The 18,958-nt window shown below is 42.8% G+C and overlaps 1 protein-coding gene across 3 annotated transcripts in view; it reads left to right on the top strand.

Moving 5' to 3' along the window:
• DCLRE1C (DNA cross-link repair 1C) overlaps positions 1-4,033 on the top strand; it is a 343,172-nt gene extending 339,139 nt beyond the window's left edge. For all 3 annotated transcript variants that reach the window (XM_086919715.1, XM_086919712.1, XM_086919710.1), the window contains one exon: positions 2,045-4,033. In XM_086919715.1, the coding sequence (XP_086775841.1) occupies positions 2,045-3,072 (1,028 nt within the window). In that variant the 3' untranslated portion in view covers positions 3,073-4,033. The remainder of the gene's footprint in view (positions 1-2,044) is intronic.
• The last annotated feature ends 14,925 nt before the right edge of the window (positions 4,034-18,958 follow it).

Raw genomic sequence — 18,958 nt, 5'->3', positions numbered from 1 at the left:
ACTGAACCTTTCCCTGTGACTAGAGGAGTTTGGCAGGGATGCTTATTGGCGCCTACAGTGTTCACACGTTATGTTAATGGCCTTGTTTATTTTTTAAACCAGTGTGATAATGGTGTACCCAGATTGACAAATAAGAGGGTTCCACCCTCATGCTTGCAGATGATACCTTACTCTTCTCCAAATCTCTCGTGGGACTTAAAAAAGCCTTGGATCAATGTGAGTGTTTCTACAAAACGAGGGGTCTAGAGATCAACGTGAGCAAAACAAAGTATATGGTCCTGAACCCCAGGCACTTGACCAGGGCTAGCGCAACACTGGCAGAGGCCCCGTCAGAGCGTATGCATCCTTTTGTTTACCTAGGTATGGCACTGAATGAGCACCTGGGGTGGCAAGCACACATTACACAGCGTAGGTGAAAAATGGAACAATGGCAGGGAGAAATTCTTAAGGTGGTGCTAAGTTCACAGTTTTGCCCCATCCAACTGGCTTTACAGATATTTAATCATCAGGCACTTGCGTCAGCTTCCTATGACGCAGAGATATGGGGACATTAGGATGTATCCACATTAGTTATGGTGGAGAATCCTTTTATGTGTCAGGAAGTTGGTGTGCTTGAAGCTACCCCTTATGCTTCTTCCTAGGCTGGATTTTGGCCTCAGAACTCTCTCTGAAAGGTTAGAACTTAGCCAACTGTTGTATTGGAGGTGGATCTGGGCCATCGCGGAGCTCATCTCATCGTCGAGGGCTAGAAGAAATTCTATCTTACTCAGATTCTTGTAAGATTCCATGCATTAAGTATATGAAGTGGACATTGAGTGAGATTGGGAAACCCAGTCTTTGAAGTTCCCCAGGTGAAGCTGTGACCACCTCAAAGTCTATGATTAAGACTGCCTGCTGGCAGTACAGAGATACACTTCTAAGTTCCCAAATGAAGCATGGTTCCATAACAGACACTTTTCTTGCAGTTAAGGATACCTTCTGAAAAGAGGATTTTTTGGTTGCGGTAGAGCCTCCACTAGCTAGTCAACTATTTGCAATTTTGTTATGAGACCCTGCCAATTCATTCTTTCACCGTTAAGTGGGCACAAGTGTCGAAGGACCATGAGCAGTTATGTCTGTCCTGTGGCACCTAAATGAAACCGTTTTTTTGCCCAGCCCATATGAGTAAATGGAGGCATTGGATTATTCCGCTGTGTTGGAATTTAAGCACCAGGGAGCACCAAGAAGCCCTCTGGATACTGAGTTATGATACTAGCAAACCATTGGTTTTCGCCCTCTCTTTATTTGCTGGGAATGTGAAAAACAAGGCAGAAAGTGCACATTGTCCAGGAGAAACAGCATAGTAGTGAGCTGCCAAAAGTTTAATGCAATTTTTATGACATATAGCTATGTGATGTCCTACTTTTAAAAATGTGTTTTTACGAATTTTAACCCCTTCCATGCTGATGATGGACCCCAGCCGTCATGCACTACGGTGCTCGTGTGCTGATGACGGCTGGGGTTCGTCACGGCCCGCCCCTGTTCGTGTTGTTTACAGCACACCAGGGGAATCGCGGCCGCATGGAAGGGGTTAATCAATGCTGTTACCTAATTTCCTATTTGTGTATTCATTTATTCTTGATCAGAGACATAACATTTACTCTGTGCCATACTCTATTTATTGTCTGATGTATTTAGGGGACGTATTTGTAGCATCGAAGGATCTCTTTGTTGCATGTAAATCTCATTAATATCTGATTAGTTGCATTACATATTTTATTTTGTTTTATGCTGTTTTGCAAATTTTTATGTGCTTTTATGGCATGGTGCCGAAATAAAGATCTTTGAATGGAATTGAATAAGCTCTATTTTCATCCAATACTGTGTGTTTAGAAATATGTTTTTGCTTTCACTATATGTAGCCCATAGACATCTGTCCCAAAAAGATATTCCCAAATTCCATGTGAAACCTTAGCAGCTTTGTATTTAACAGCTTTCGAAGTCTTGTTTAATCAAATTTCGAAAGAAGTCGCATTAATTGTTACTTTTTTTTTCTTGTTGCAAGATGAGAATTATGTCGAAGAGTTGTTTGAAGACTTCCCCGCCACTCGACGGCACAAGCTACCTGCACAACAAGCACTGAAGTCAGAACCGCTTCAATCAAAAGTGACCCTCGAAACGAACCAAGAAATCTGTGGGAAAGACCAGGCCGCCTATGAAGCAAGCTCATCTGGTTTTTCATTACCTGTCAATTATGTGGACTGCGAGGAGTCCAATGACGAGGAAGAGGAATCCGAACAAATAATATCAAATGAAGATAACCATACACTTTTATCTGAGAAGATCAACTCGTTAGAAAATAATATGCATAAGAAGACGGTGACCAGCGATGAGGTGGAATCTAATATAGATATGCCAAAGTGGGATGTATTCTTTAAACGAGATGCAGTTGAAGATAGCACTGAGGAAAAAGAGGAATATTCTACAGTTTCAAAAGAAGAAATTGGATCACAGTCACCCAACCTCTTTAGTGACTCTGATGGGGAGTCAACCCATATATCTTCCCAGGCTTCTTCTCAGTCAACTCATATATCAGAACATGGCAGTCAGGGGTGGGACAGCCAGGCGGACACGTTGCTGATATCTTCTCAGGAAAGAAAAGCTGCTGAGTGTGATAATATCAACAGAACTGATGGTAGGTTAATATTCTCACCAGCTCATCTCTTACCAGTTGAGAATCGGAATGATGGCCACAGCTGGACCGCATTGCCAGTAGATGAGCCCTATTCCGAAGATAACAAAGACTTGTGCACCAATGCTGAATGGAAAAATCCACAGTCAAATTTGATCCGCCAAGAAAAAGGTCAAGGTAAACCAGGTAGTGGCGAATGCACACCGAACACAAATGCACAAAACACAAATCAGGAAAAACTGAAAGCTTTTGCAAAAGCAGATTCCCAAGGATCCTCTGATTTTGAAATCCCTCGCACTCCTGGTGCGGAGTCACCTGGGCCAGATAGACTACAGAAGCTTTATGAAAAGTTGGCAACAGGAGAGACTGTGCTGATGGACAGGAAACTGGACACCCTTTGATTAGTGGACATACCAGTTAAATACCTTTTTTGCAAATCTGTTTTGCCTGCACAGTTGTAAATTCATTCCTTCCTAGAAGATAATCCTTCAACTGAAACTTTCCTTGCTCAGTCATGGCGAGGCAAGTTTGAGTGAACTCATTCCTGTTTTCTCTTGGAGGTTTGTTATTTTGAGGGAGATTGGGATTGCTGTTGCCATTTTCAAGATTACCCAGATTTACAAAGGAGTTGGAGTACATACATTGTAGGTATTTATTTTGAGGCTGATCAAGACAGATACCCTTGTCACTTTGAAGAAAAGGCTCTGATATTTATTTACTGGACTAAAACTGTGTATTTCTCTAAACGTACAGCTTTGTAATACATATATAGTCAGTTATTGTTTCACGAATATGCAAGCATCTTCCCTTAAATGTGTTCTTATCCACCTGTGAAATGTAAGCATTTGAAAATAGATATTCCACTGTTTCCTTCCAGATACAAATAGTAGACTTCTGCCTCTCTGAAGGTCTGTGTCTACTCAAAGATGGCCCTTCCTATCATCAGACTGGCTTGGCAGCTGCTTTCTTTTTCCCTTCCACTGCTCTGCTGTGAATGAGACTCCGAGCCACGGAAATAGAAAAAAGGCACTGTCCTTGCCGGGCTTGTATCCTGAAGAGAATCTTCCTGCTTTTAGAACAAGATAGTTGGGTGGGGCAGAAGATGGCACATGAGGGCTGGAGTGTGGATCATAGAGCAAGAGAGACCACTACCTTTTGTTTCATGCTTATGAGCCCTGGTCATCCACATTACGGACCCATCTCACTCTTGCTTCGGATTTGGAGGTGTCAAGTAGCGCACAGAGGTCTCTTGTTGTAATAGATCCATGAGGAGTAGGAAAATAAGGGTGACAAGATGATTATGGCATATGAAATTTAATTGCTTAATACCCAACTAAATAAAATTGGGAATTTCATTGTCAAGTTTGGCATTGTTGGAAATCATAACCTGTTTGCAGTGTCCCCCCCACTGTTTGCTTCATTTGAGACCCCTAGATGCTGGTTTTCTGACTCTGAGAGTGCCATGGGCCCTGGCCCTGGACTCTGCTGGGCAGGCCCAGGGCGAGTGCTATGTTGAAAACACCCACTGTTAGGATGGAAACACAGTGAAAACACACACATACATATACTATATATTGGGGTACACTTATAATTGCATGACCTACTCTACAAGCCCTTAGTACATATTCAACAGGGGGATTAAGCCTACCTTTCAGTCATTGAACATAATAGGGTGTGGCAGTTTAGAGGCCAGCAGCCCGTTCTGCACTTGCATGCGTGCACTGCTGATAGCCTCAGGTAATTTTAAAAGCAGCCCTGTGTTGCACACTGCTTTTAAATGTAAACTCTGCCCAAACTCGTCTTTGGTGGTAGGGACCCTTAAAGACTGATACACTACAATATTTTGGTATATTGGGCACCCGCAGGGTCTCTCTAGGTGTACCAGGGGTGGGGGGGGTCATAAACCAATAAGGAGGGCCCTTATAAAAGAGGTTTTTATGGCCTGTGGATAAGTAATTTACATATTTCACTTCCCCCTTTGTATTAACCCCTTTTGTGCTGCCGTCGGCCAACGGTTGTCGCAAGCACTACCTTGCCAGTGCTGTGCACGTCTGTTGGCCGACGCGGCAGCACCCGTTTCTTCGAACGTTCAGCACTGGCGCAGAACGTTTGAAGCAATAAACGGTTTAAAATGCTTCCCAAAATCGACTTTTGTGCTGAGCACTGTGGAGTGAGGATCTACGCTATGTTTGCATATTAAGGACCCCTAAAGTGTCCCTTTGGCGTCCTATGCGTGGGAGGTTCTATAACTTAAGCAGGGACCTTATAAAATATGTTTTGTATGTCCTGGTGTTGGAGAAATTGCACATTTCATATTTCCCAATGTAGATCCTCAGCCACATAAATTAACATGGCAATAGCTTATTAATGCATAACTATAGCTAGGAATTTACAAAAAATATCAATCAAGGAGAATTGTATTGATAAATTCAACAATAGCATATTGTTGGATTTATCCTAAACTGCACAGAAAATAAGTTATAAGACGTTCTTGTCTGTAATCCAAAATTCAGCCTTCCTGTGGTCTCCCCTAATTGGTCAGAGTTAACAGGATTAGTCAGGCTGCTTTGATGAAGTGATAAGTGGCTCGCCCAGTGAGAGGCTATCTTTTAGGGAGCGCTGTGCTACACAGGAATGCCAGAGCGGGGGGGGGGTCGTAAGCATGAGCTGGGGATAGAACAGGTAGAGAATACCAGGTCCATCTACCCATCAGCCATCTGAGCCACCTAGATGGCAGGCTTATGGCTGGAATTGCAGATGGTAGACTGAGGAGAGGTATGAAAAGGAGCAATACTGGAGTTTGGTTTAACTAATTCTTGCTTCTCTGATGAGAATTCAGCCATACTGATTTTTGGAGAAATAGTGCTTTCTGGGAGCAGATTATACCACACTTTGGAGGAATTGGTCATGCTCTGGATGTTGCCTTGCAACTCATTGGACAGGAGTGAACTCCTGCTTGACCCCAGAGAACACTAAATAAATATGTGTGAGGTGCAAAGCTTCTCAGATCTGGTGCTTGAAATTAGGAGAAGAAAAAGGCTTACCAAGCTGAAAAATTGATTTGCATCATCAGGCACTGCATTCTGACTGCTCCTGCTGCATTATCTGGAACTACAGCCCTTTAGATGCACCTTGCTTCAAGAAAAATAAAGAGTGGGCTACCTGCAAGCTTAACAGGTTAACAGTGCTCACCTGGACCATAACCACAATTAATCCCCAGCTTGGGAGTGTGTAACATGGATTTGTAAGGGTTTTGTCAAAGTGGATTGTGGGAACTGAAGTCCCAAACATTCAAGGACCTTCTTGGAGGTTCAAGAGAAATGCGTTTTGGACACTTTGGACCCCAAGAGGAACTTCAGGAAAAAGTTCCAGAAGTTTGAAAACGTTTTGAGCAATTTAGGAAAAAAAATTCCAGAAGGGAACCCACTCAATCACAAGAGCCAAGCTGGTGACCTTCAACCGCTAGCCGGCATGTCCTACTGATTCATCCCGCTGAAAAGCTCTGGAGGACTAACTTCCAAAGTTTGACCAGGAGCTCACTGGAAAGCAAGCTGGTGAACACTCACTGAACCGGAACTGATGAAGAGCAATCAAAGGACCCCTGCAGAAAAAGCTCCACAAACGTTTCTAAGACCGAAGGTAATATCTCGACTGAGACCTACTGGGAAGGGTATCCTAGCAAGGCTCCATCGCGGTCGGCCTGAAACTTTGTCTTTGTCCGGGTCAAGCGCCACCATATGTCCCAATATGACGCTATAGGTTTCTAAGTGCTAAATAGTGGTAAACCTTTAAAAATGTATATCACTGATTCCCTACATTGGATTTTTGTCATTTTGAGGTCATTTTAAAGATACAAATATTTCATCTTTTTATAAATTGGTGTGGGATTTTTATTGTGTGTTGTGTCTCAATCATTTACTGCATTGGTGTCTTTAAATGCTTTAAATACCTGTCTTTAAAGTTAAGCCTGCCTGCTCGCAGCCAACCAATCAAGGGAATCATTTTTTGAGACCTGTACTGAGCACTAGACTGCATCAGTGGCCTTATTGCCAGTGGTAGATGCTTATTTACCACTACTAATATCCCACTTTCAAACAGTCGTCCACATAGACATTCTTTTCTAGGAAAAATCTTTTAAGACAGTTTATAAAGCAGAATTGTACATTTGTTCAGTTAATGTGCTGTGAAAATCAGGATACTTTGTAACTGCATGAGCTTGAATCCACTAATCTTAATGGCTTTCCGAGCTTTGAAATCTTCAACAAGAGTGCAAAATCAATTCTGTTTTAATTGGAACTCGATTTTATTTTTGGTAGGGGGATTTATTTTATGGTTTGAATCTTTCTGTAGGATAAAACAAAATACAGCATCAACTTATACACAGTAGCACAATACAGAAGACTGTTAAAATGCTACAGAAGTCCAACTCTGAATCAGATGCCTTAAATGCAGTACATATTAAAAAATAGCAAGTAATGCACCATAATACTTTACTCTCATTAGTAAAAACGAAACGACGACACATGATCAAACCAAACACAAATCGAGGAAGCAAAAGGACAGAGGGAGACATTCCAATTTCAAGAACCGTCCATCAGCACAATAGAGACCTACTTATCAACAGCAAGCCCTTGACCAAATAATAGGAAGCAGTCCAACATCAGGATATGTTCACAGAAGAAACTAACAATATCGTGAAGAACTATGCTATTTCAAGGCAGCCTTTCCTCAGTTTGCACTTCTGCAACCTTCAGATATTTGTGACCGTGTACAAGGACGATAAGAGTCCAGGATTATGTGGACCCTGGAGTCACCTTTTCCATGACCGCCATTTTTCTTACTCACATTATTTGTAGTGAATCACTCGGTCCCAAGAGAACTGTGCCCATAGTGGTGCCTGCACCAGAGGAACTACTCTGTAATTTAAATTGTAAGCATTTAAAGGCTACCCTCCAATGAGGCCTCATTGCACTGCTCAGCGCATTACATCTCCTGCAATAGCTCCATATTTTCAAAGATGCTCCCTATGTCAGCTAGACTCCTCCCTTCAACTGCTTTGCATCCTCCATGGAGCGGATCACCTGGAACTGAGGATGAAAAAGTCAATTTCATGGTTCCCTGCCTTCTGTTTTTTTGCTCTTTTGTTGGGACTGCAATGCAAGACTAGTGGCTGTTCCACCTTTCTCCACTTCTGATTGTCACTGTGCAGGGGCGGTGAGGGAAGATAGCCACATCTCACCATCCTTGTTCTGCTACACTCAATCACGAGCTCATTGAGCCGCAACTGTGACAACCAACAGAGGAAAGCTTGCAAGTTCATATTCACCTCTAGTACTCGATGACGTCAAAGACCATCTGGATGTGTACTGGGTATGTTTGCAGTGCTGCATGTCTAGTCCCAATACTCCAAGCAAATTGTGTCAGGCACCACTGTTTTCCTGCCCAGAAGTGAAAGTGCTCTGTTTCGTATAGCAGATCTTGATTCGCCCCTGCAGTGCACCCCTAGTCCCCCCACATTGGAGATGTCCTCCTCATGCTTTCTTGTTATGGGAAAAGTTGGGCCTGGTGGCTCAGTGGACTAATGCATCTACTGCAGAGGCCTGTGTTCGACCTCATGGTCACAGGTTCAAATCTCAGCGGTCCACTCAGCCTTTTATCCATCTGAGGTCGATAAAATGAGTACCATTGCTTTGGGTAACAACAAACATTAGTTATTTAGTGCCAAGTTACCCGTATTGGTGAACGTGCGCTTTACAAATACTAGTTATGTTATGTCTAATTGGCCCCTTCCTATCATAATGAGTTAGTGCCATTATTAATAAGGTCCTAGAGTAGGCAATGCGTTCTTTACTGTTGTTGTATCTTTCAGTTATGCTTACATCAACTGACCCCAGTGCCATATATTTCTGGTATTGCCACTTTCGGTTTGGCAAAGCCCTGGCTGTAGCCACCACATGGCACTGAAGAATTACTATAGGGTAAAAGTTTCCAGATCCAGTCTGACTCCTCGAAAGCTATTCATAAGGTGAGGATTCTGCAGGAAGATAATGTATCTACCAGAAGCCTTCTTCCCGAATGTATATAACGTTTTTGTTTAACATACTTTCATTGAAGTCTCAGTACTGGCTCAGCATTGCTAGTTTTTCCCAAGGGTAATGGTGCAAAATCAACTCCTTCATTTATGTAAACTCCCCTCCTATATCAGTAGGTGGGGGAAGGACTAAGGTAAAGGTTTGGGGAAACATCATGTATCAGTACAGATATTCTAACCTTTCTTAATTAGGCCAATTCTCATGAAAATAAAGAAACATAAGTCTAATGTTTACAGCAGTAAAAAATGTGCTACGTTCCTGTAAGCCTCGTGTGTTCTGACTTTCAAAATGGATTGCTGTGTCACTGCCAAATGATTCCTTGTCATAGTCAAGTTCATTTTCTCTGATATTGAAGTGTTCAAAGACTATCCTGATTGAAGGCTCAGAAGAGAAACTAACGCGCCATTGGTTGGGGGACAAATCACTATTCTCTGTGTAATCTCTTTCAGATTTCTTAAAATGAATCGTACCTGAATATGACTTGACTTTACGTTCTCTTCTCCTTTTTCAGGTCTAAATTACCTTTTGTTAAAGTGTGTCTTACATATTTGCAACACAGTTGCTGTGTTCAAGGCCTGTAGTTTTCACCTTGAGTTACAATAAACAACCATATCTTTTAGATACTTAATTTAGTATTAACTCTGATTTCGTATTTTTCTGAACTTTATATAATATGCTGTTAGTGGATTGTGAAAAACTCTCATCAGGATAGAGGGTTGTCCAGTTCACTTTCGGATGTTGAAAAGGACTCTTTAGGGAGAGGGACTAAGACATACGCTGCTTCATTGTTTTAGACAGTCTGGGGCATATTTACAAGGGGATTGCGCCACCGGAGCGTCACTTTTTACGCAGCTCATGTGGCGCAATGCACTGCTCCATATTTACAAAGCGGCGTTAGGCCACTTGCGTACTTGTAAATATTGTACCCTTTTGCGTAGGTCTGCGTGAAAGGGGTGTGCAATGGGCATTCCACTGCAACACCCATTTCTTTTGAAGCTGCCTCAGATTTACAATGATCTGTAAATCTGAGGCAGCACCAAAAAATAACACCACTGAAAAGCAGGCGTTAGAGTGGCGCAAAGAGGAGAAATATCTATATTTCTCCTCATTTTTGTTCTAGAAGGAGCAAATCGCCTTTAATGGTGTCCCTTCCTCCACATAAACAATAATCTCTGCAACACAGACACCCTTGCACCATGGTGTCTGAGTTGCAGGGAATCATCCCTGCAACGCAGGCACCCTTCCACCATGGCGCAAGGGTGTCTGTGTTGGTGCTAGGCTACTGTTTTTTTTGTTAGCGCCAGCGCAAGGGTAAACACTGATGCACCGTATTTTTGTGAATACGACTCCCTGCGTTTTTTAAATGACACTGCGCGGTGCTGCTAAATTGCTTGCAGCTCCACACCATTTCTTTGTGAATATGCCACTCTGTTTTTAGGTCGTGCCTAGCGCAGCGCGCATGCGCTGCTCTAGGTAAAACAACCTCTTGGAATCGCTCTGGACTTCTGGCCTAAGGCTTGCGGTTAAGAGCAACACGAGAACGCACGCACCAGTCACAAGACGCTGCAGCTGCATTTCTCGCTCTTATTTCTACAAAAGACTCATTTGGTGGGCACAGAGTCTGACAACTTAAAGAAAAAGTGGCGAGGGTACTTTTACTCTTCAGCTTATTCCACATATGCAAAGGAGGTATCCATCTTGGTGGCCCCGGGGACACTGTTTGAGTTTCGAAAGGTGTGTGCTATTGTGGAGGGCAGATTCCTACTACTATATGGCCTACTAGATGGAAGAGCAGCAGGTCTCTTGAATGTTTATGCGCACAATGATCATAAGCTCTTTTTCTGGTCCATATTAGACGGGCTGACATACTTGCGGGAACCCCTGATCTGAGCCATAGACTTCAATTGTGCAATGAATGGAGATCTGGGCAGATTATCTCCGAAACACTGGACTAAAATGGCTATAACAGAGTCACTGGCTGAAGAGATGGCAAGTGGATTGTGTGATCTGGAGGTTGATGCACCCTACACATATGGGATTTACTTTCTTCTCCACTACACCTAGTATGTTTAGTAGATTGTACAAGATCTAATTTCAAGTTCATTTGGTAACATAATATGATTGGCAGCCCACGCACCCCCTACTGCTTATCCACACTTGGGCCCGACCCAGCCCGCCTATTCCCAGTTGGCGCCTTAATCCAGAGGCACTAAAAGATCCGACTATGCCACTGACATGTTACCTTTAATGTTACATACATCAATCCGCCAAAAAGTATTCTAATTCATGATCATTGTTTAAACTCTTTTCCAATTCCTTCAATCGTATTATCCTTTTTGCTTCATTACGTTTAAGGCTCAATTATCCGTTACGCCCTCTAGTGTCCCTGATCACATAGTCTATTCCCAAATATTTGAAGCATATTTACAAGGGCATTGCGCAACAGGAAGGTCACTATTAACAGCATTCCTGTGGCAGAGTGCCCTGCTCCATAATTACAAAGTGACATTAAGCTACTTTTTGTGGCTTAGCGCTGCTTTGTAAATACAGTACCCTTTAACGCAGCTATCGGCATGAAAGGGCCGTGCAATGGGTGCTGCTGTAGGCGTTCCACCACAACACCCATTGTTTTTGATGCTGCCCCATATTTACAACGATCTGTAAATCTGTGGCAGTGCCAACAACTAACACCATGCAAGAGCAGGTGTTAGAATGGCGAAACGAGAAGAAATACTTTTATTTCTCCTCGTTTTTGCTTTTTTCTATGTGTGATGCATTCTGCAGTACACATAGAAGTAACAAATTGCCTTTATTGATTAAGTGCAGGAAGGAACACCTTCCTGGATATAAACAATTATTCCCTGCAACACAGACATTATTGCACTATGGTGCCTGCGTTGAGCTAGGCAGCTAATTTTGGGGCTAAGGAAAACACAGGGGTGCACTGTATTGTTGTAAATACAGTACATCCCTGCATTTTGGAAATGTCTGAGCACGGCATTACCAAATTTGGTACAGCTCCGCGCTCCGACATTTCATTGTACATATGCCCCTTAAAGTTCTTATGTTGTGTCTGTGCTGTATATTCCATGGCATGAACTGTAATTGGATACCTTTTTTAGTGCCCTTCATGTGCTCTCCAGCCTTCTCTATGAGGCTCCTTATCATGCTCCCAACATATATACGGTCACATTTTCAAACAATGATTTATACTTCAAACTTGGTATTACAGTTGGTTTGCATCTTATGTCATATTCCACTGTATCATCATTGCTAAATTTCTTATTTTTATATAGAGTCCACCTACACATCCTTCAGTGGCCACATTTGTAAAAAACCACTGTGAGCTGTCATTCAATTGTCTCTCAATTTGTGCGTAGGAGAGCTTGGGCTCGTTAGGTTTTTAAGAGTTTTACTCTTTCTAAAAGTAATATCCGGTCTGTTAGAAATGCTATCCTGCAACATCTTATCTGCTGGAAGAAGGTGCCAATATTTCTGTAGGCATTTGCGAAGTCGAAATGAGATCCAACTAAAGTCAGTAATCAACCTCACTTTTCTATACTCCTCCCTATCATGTCTTGTCCTAATCAAAGTACTTTCCCTACTCTCACTTGCAATCCTATTTCTAGCTATTCTGATAATGTGCGTCATATCCTCTCCTTAAAAATCTCATCTCCATATCTCATAGACACATTTGAAATTCCTGTTCATCACTACAATTACAATTACTCATATCCTCTCACCATAAGGGATAGCGTTAATCTGACATTTGGGATGTGTGCTAAATGCATGTAAATTAGAATTACAAGATGATGGTTTTATCTGTATGATATTATCGTGATGTAAAGTTCCATATCCAGAAAAACTATTTTCTCTCCCTTGTGCTGATGGGTAAAACATCTGTCCAAATCATTATTATTAAGATATAAGCAAAAACCCTCAAGTTGTTCCACATTCCTCATCCAGATCATAAAACCGTCATCTATGAAGCGCCCCCAATACAAGATGTGTTCATTCAATCCACTCGGGCCCCATATCCACACCTCCTCAATCCACCCCAACAAGAGGTCTACGTACGATGGAGCGAATCTGCAACCGATTGGAGTTCCCGGCAGTTGTCTATACCACTCACCTTTGAACAAGAATAAATTATTTAAATCAGTTCTATCATAGATAACATAATCTCAGTATGTTCCCATCAGCTTGCTGATCTGATACTCAAAGTGTGACATGGTGCATTCATCCCTTTATTATGTTCTACACTCGTGTATAAGGACGCAACATCCAGTGTTACCATTAGTATGCCTGGCTCCCACATAATGTCACCTAATATACCAAGTATATGCTTAGTATCACAAATGTCTGAGGGTAAATGTGTTACAAATGTTTCCCCCCAAAAAATCCACAAACTCTGAAAGGCGTTCTGTTGGCCTCACCATTCCCCGATGCTGTCACTCCCTGGTGGAAATGGCTGATCTTCATGCACCTTAGGAAGAGTATAAATACATGTATATCTGGGGCGATCAACTCTTAAATACAGATATTCATCATCATTAAGTAGAAACTGTCATTACAATTTGTTCAAAGTCAGATTAATCTTTTAGGTCAGTTCAAACATGGGGTTACCCATCACTTTCTCATAGCAAGTCTCATCATTCAGCTGTGAGTATATTTCATGTGCATAATCCTGACGGTTCAGGGCCACAACATTTCCTCCCATGTCAGCCTCCTTTATCTTCAACGCTTTCTGAGCTACTCTCTCTCCTGGGCTAAGATAATCCTTACCCCTGGCCTTCCCCAATTGTTTTACTCAACCTATTCAAATCCCCACAAACTAGTCTGTAAAATGTATCTATATTATTTTCACTCGTTAGTTGTGGCGTTCACTGTGATATGTTCTTCAGGCCACTGACTATACTAAGATCCATTTGTTCATTCAGTTCATCAAGAACCCTGGCTACTGTTACTGGGTCTTCCTCCAGATCGGAGATGGACATAAGAGTAAATGTATCATGCATATCTTGTATACGTAACTCACTAAAACCAGTACTTATTACATTTGTCTTCCTTCCTTTATTGGTCTATGGATTTATCTGAAATGATTTCTTCAGTTTCAAACACCATACATATTTATAAAGATCAGTCTTAGGTTTACAGATATCTCCTCTAATCCCAGGACAAAATCCCAACCCCCTTTTAAGAAAAGATTGCATATCTGGCGTCAATATTTGATCTGACAAATTTATGATCCTTGTCTACTTCTTCTTGTCCCAAGATCTGGTATGCATCCCTCTCCGTTCTCAACTATAGTCTCCCCCGCCCCCTTTTCCTCCTTCTGGTTTTCTCATGTTGTCTGTTCTTTTGTATTGTTCTCGACTCCCCATCTTTATGGGGTACTTCTCTTAAAAATGAATTTCCACTTGTGTTCTAATTAGAAGATTCTTCTCCTGGACCAATCTGTCCCTCGTTGCTAGGAGGGATGCTCAAAGAAGTTGAACTACAGCTAATTGAGGAAAGGTCCTGTGGCTTGTTACCCACATCCCTTTTCACAAGATGATGATTGTATTTTTGAGAAAAAAAGACCCTACTGTTACAATAGTCCATCTCATCTCTCTTAAGTTTTCTGCCCTTTCTCTGTTTTATGTCTTCCTGATGTTTACCCAATATCTCATTCAAAATAGAGTTTTTCTATGTGGGCTCTAGCAGATTTAAATCCATAATTTTCTTCTTTAGTGTCTGAATCAATAATTTGGCAACCTTTCTCTCTGCATTTTCTTTCAATATCCCCATTAGGTTCATAGAGCTAGATGACAGTTCTTTCTCCCAGTTAATAAAGCTGAAGGCTTGGCTTTTCAAGTAGTCTCATTAGGCCTGAGCTCTGGCTAGGCTCCCACCTGCTCCGTGCCAGGCTACCCTCCCCTATGATAATGTGCTCTACAAAGCTGCATAACATAACTGGGCAAGCTGATGCCACCCTATGCCGTTTGGCTCTTATTGTTAATAAAAAGTGTGGATACATGATTTAATGTGATTGCACATAAACATATAATACAGTGGTATGAACGGACTTCATCATCATGAAGAAGGTGCTACTCCAGTGAACGGCATAGTGAATCCTGAAAAAGAGTGACCAGGTGCATAATAAGTGATATCAAACAGTAGTAAAAACAGTAAGCAGAAATATCCGCACCAAGTTTAGTCCAAAAGTGACTAAAATTTAGAGTACAGTACACAGCAGGTGCTAATAAATGCATGTCTACAGCTTTCATTATCGACGCTTCAGCCCCTTTATCGACTTAATTCCTTCTTTGTCTTCTTCAGGACAAATAGGTAGCACCAAGAACAACAAATGTTCTAGAGCAGGGAAATTTATCAACCACCTCCTTATTTTGTCACAATGAAACTTATAGTCACTGGTCAGCAGAATCGCTGATCTAAGCGAAGGGCCATTACTTTACCTGTGAGCTTACACACCATACTGGGATCTGTGCACAAACTGCTATGAGAAAGCCAGATCGTACAACTGATCCAGCTTTCCTGAAGCGAATAAAGGGGTCGGAAAACGAATCACTATTGGATGCGTAATGAAATTTGCCTAAGAAGCAAAGACTTGTTTAGCTTCCTCCTAAGGAACCATTGTTTCTTGATATAAGATAGTGTGGGTACTGCTCCTAGAGAATGGAATATGACCCCAAATTCAGAGGATGGGTCTCTCTGCTGTACCAGAGTCCTGCAGTCCGGGTTAGGTCTTTAGGCTTACATTTTTAGATAGGTGACATATAAAATGGGAACGAGGCAAGGTTGTCCAACTTCCTGCTCTTGTATGCTTTTTCAAGAGAGCTACTGGTTGTACACTTGTCAACCGTACTGATGTAGTGGGGTATCCGAGTGAGTGGCATTGAGCATATCATTTTGCTATTTTAAACACAAAAGGGTTCAGCACGGTACAACAAATCATAACAATCCAACATTAGTGTTCAAGAGACAGCGAGCACACAGAAAGATATCCAAATTCCAGATGTGTGTTTCTTAAAAGGATTTCTCTTTATTTCATATTTTCACAAAGGCAGAAGCGCGTAGCCAACGCGTTTCGTCTCCCAAAGAGTCTTCTTCAGGGCTTCACAAAGTGACAAAGAGTATATTCATATGGACGTTTGTACAATTCAGATAACTGGGAGTCCAATTTTCGGAAGACTTCTATGTAGTAGACAATATCAGCAATGGCATGGTAGCCCGCAGCTCATGTGCTCCTCGCTTTCCAATTGTACGTTTTCCGTGTGCTCACTGTCTCTTGAACACTGATGTTGGATTGTTATGATTTGTTGTACAGTGCTGAACCCTTTTGTGTTTAATGTTGCTGTGGGACTTGTTCCTAGTTAAGGAGCATAGAGGAAAGTGCTCCTTTGTTCTTTGCACTACTTCACACCTCAAGACACTTCATTTGATAGCTGTGGTCTCTAACAGCCTCCACCCTCATTTCATTTGTATCAAATATCATTTTGCTACATTCGGATGACGCTGTCCTGTATCAGCGACAACCAGAAACATCAGTGCCCCGATTGCTGGAGGAACTGCAGAAATGTAAAAATGCTTCTGGTCTCTACATCAACATGGGAAATCACTAGTGTTTCCTCTAGCCAGACTGATGGCCTGGACACTTGAACAGCTACCTAATGTGGGGTTGCGATGGGAACTTGAAAGATTTTGATATTTAGCGATTCATGTACATGGCACGGAAACAACTATAATATAAGCAGAGACTTAACCAATTTGCGAACCTCTACTGACTTCTGGGATTAATTACTCCTGGCGATTGCAGGCAGGATTGCGGTAGTGAAGAAGATAGTGCTACCAAAATGTCTGTATGTACTGCAAAATGCACAGTGGCCACTACCTAGGATCACGTAAAAAAAAAATACTTTTTTTTATCTCTTTGATATGGTCTGGCAAGAATGAGCTGAGTCGGAATGGGTATTCTAAAGTTGGATATGGCTGGAGGTAGGCTTCAGGTCTCAGACTTAGAATTGTACTAGCTGGCAACACAACTTCAGCTTGCATTCAGATGGCGTGCTGAAGAGGACAACTGGAAGAAAAGGTTGTTGGTGGTTATCCCTGAGGCTGAGAACCTGCTGGTATGTCTTATGGCAGCAGCTGGACAGAATAAGCAATACCCGCATAGTATAACAGGTGGTTCAGGCATCAGAGATTAAAGTGAAGGCCATAATTCTATGTGACTTCAGCCATGGTAGTTACAACCCTTTTTAAGAATAAGTAATAGTATGTCCATAGCTAGGCAGAAGGAGGGTAATTGAGAGAACTGCAGTACATTTTCAGAGGCAGATGAGAGATTTGGGATAAGCCTGCGGCAGTTTATTCTATTTGCCCAACTGACACGGATAGGTAGGGGAGTTATAGACCGATTACCCAGAGGCACCGAGAGAGACAAACACTTGAGGTCATGTTAGATATGAGTTGCTCCCGACTGCTGGTTTCCCAACTTTACGAGGCCCTAAAGGCAGAAAAGATGTTAGCCAAATCTCAGTGGGAAGTGGATCTACCGGAGAGAACTGGATTAGGACGTGCGCACAGGTTTAAAAGTGTCTAGTAACTCCTGCTTTGAATTGGTGGATTTTTTTTTAATGTCCTGCATCACATTTACTGCAATCTAGGTTAAGTAGAATATATCCAGTCAGATCAGAGGAGTGTCCAAGGTGAGGCACAGAGAGAGGAAACAGGCTTCTTACACATGCTCTGGATTTGTCCTAACCTGTAAATCAGCTTGCAATTCTCCCTCAACAATAGTAGACAGAGTTGAGGTGGCATGGCCAGGAGCGGAGGCAGGCTGAGGCGCTCCGGCCGGCCTACTCCCGGATGAACAATTATCCTGAGTCCTGGGTGAATTAAAATTGGCTAATTAAGTAGCGGAATGTCCCGGGAGCAAGCCACTCCAAGGTGAGCTGTCCAGCAGTCTTTGAGGGGGGTGATGAGTGTGTTTGATCAAATTGTTGATATCCTTAGGCTGAATCCTTGCTCATGTAATCAGAATCAAGAGTCCATATAATGTAGAAAAGTTGCTTTTTATTAATTTAGATTAAAACATGAACGACACGTGTTTCGCCCCCTATGGCGATTTGCGCCGGGGCTTTTTCAAGGCTATTTACAATATCATGTGTTCATATACAAATCTTCATAATATGGGCTATTTTTCAAAATATCCGGTTTGTTTCAGAATTTCAATTTATCAGGGTGTAATCCCCAGGTCACGTCCTTTTCCGTCCGCTCGGTATTTGCAGTTTTCGCTGTCCAGCAGTCCCATTACAAGAGATTGACGATTGTGCTCTGTCTGAAGAGAGACGGTGCAGAGGAAAGCAAGATGGCGGCTGAATGATGTGAAGGCAGAACCCTTCCCACAGAGAAACTGCAGATCGCAGAGGTGACGACTAAAGGAGCTGGTAGCGAGCTGAAGCAGAGAGGATCGGGAGTCACGGGACAGCGCCCCAAGGTCACACTGCCAGATATCTAGGAGGCGCCAGTGTGCCCACCACGGTGGAGCTGAGGCGCGCAAGGTGGCCACTACTACGCTGCTGAGAGGCCTGATCTGGTGGATTTGAGCTGGGGGAGAGAAAGTGTTTGAAGCGGAGAGTATCGCGAGTCGCAGGAAGGAGCCTCCAGATCGCACTGCCAGACACCTAAGAGGCGCCAGGGGGCACGCCGCGATAGAGCTGAGGTGCGCAAGGCAGCCGCTGCTACACTACTGAGCGGCCTGAGCTGGCGGATTCGTGCCGGTAGGAAATAAGTATTTGCGTGAGAGGCCTGAGTGATTTGTGAGCGCAGGTCTGGCGATCTCCAGTTGATGGCAGTGAGGAGGTATTTATGCGAATGAAGCACCCGAGTACTACATAGGGGCATAAGAATGGTTAGCATCAAAGAGGGCCCCCAGAACGTAAAGGGAAGTTCTTCCTCCTTTTCCCCCCTTGATAAATATTGACGGGCTGACTAGATGTGGACAACTTGTGACAGGACGCCCAGAGAGCCGGTGATTGTCTGTCCAGGTTGGGGGGGGCCAACAACGAGCTGAGGCAGAACACTAAGCCGGACCAGATGTGAGGAGACTTCCCCAGGGCAATGCAAGTGGTCGATTGGTCTAGGTGAACAGTGAGCACTGCCAGCGAAGCAATATGAGGGAACCCTACTC

This window comes from Lissotriton vulgaris, chromosome 1_1 (genome assembly GCF_964263255.1).
Source record: "Lissotriton vulgaris chromosome 1_1, aLisVul1.2, whole genome shotgun sequence".
NCBI lineage: Eukaryota > Metazoa > Chordata > Amphibia > Caudata > Salamandridae > Lissotriton > Lissotriton vulgaris.
This window is presented reverse-complemented; position numbering and strand designations above follow the sequence as displayed.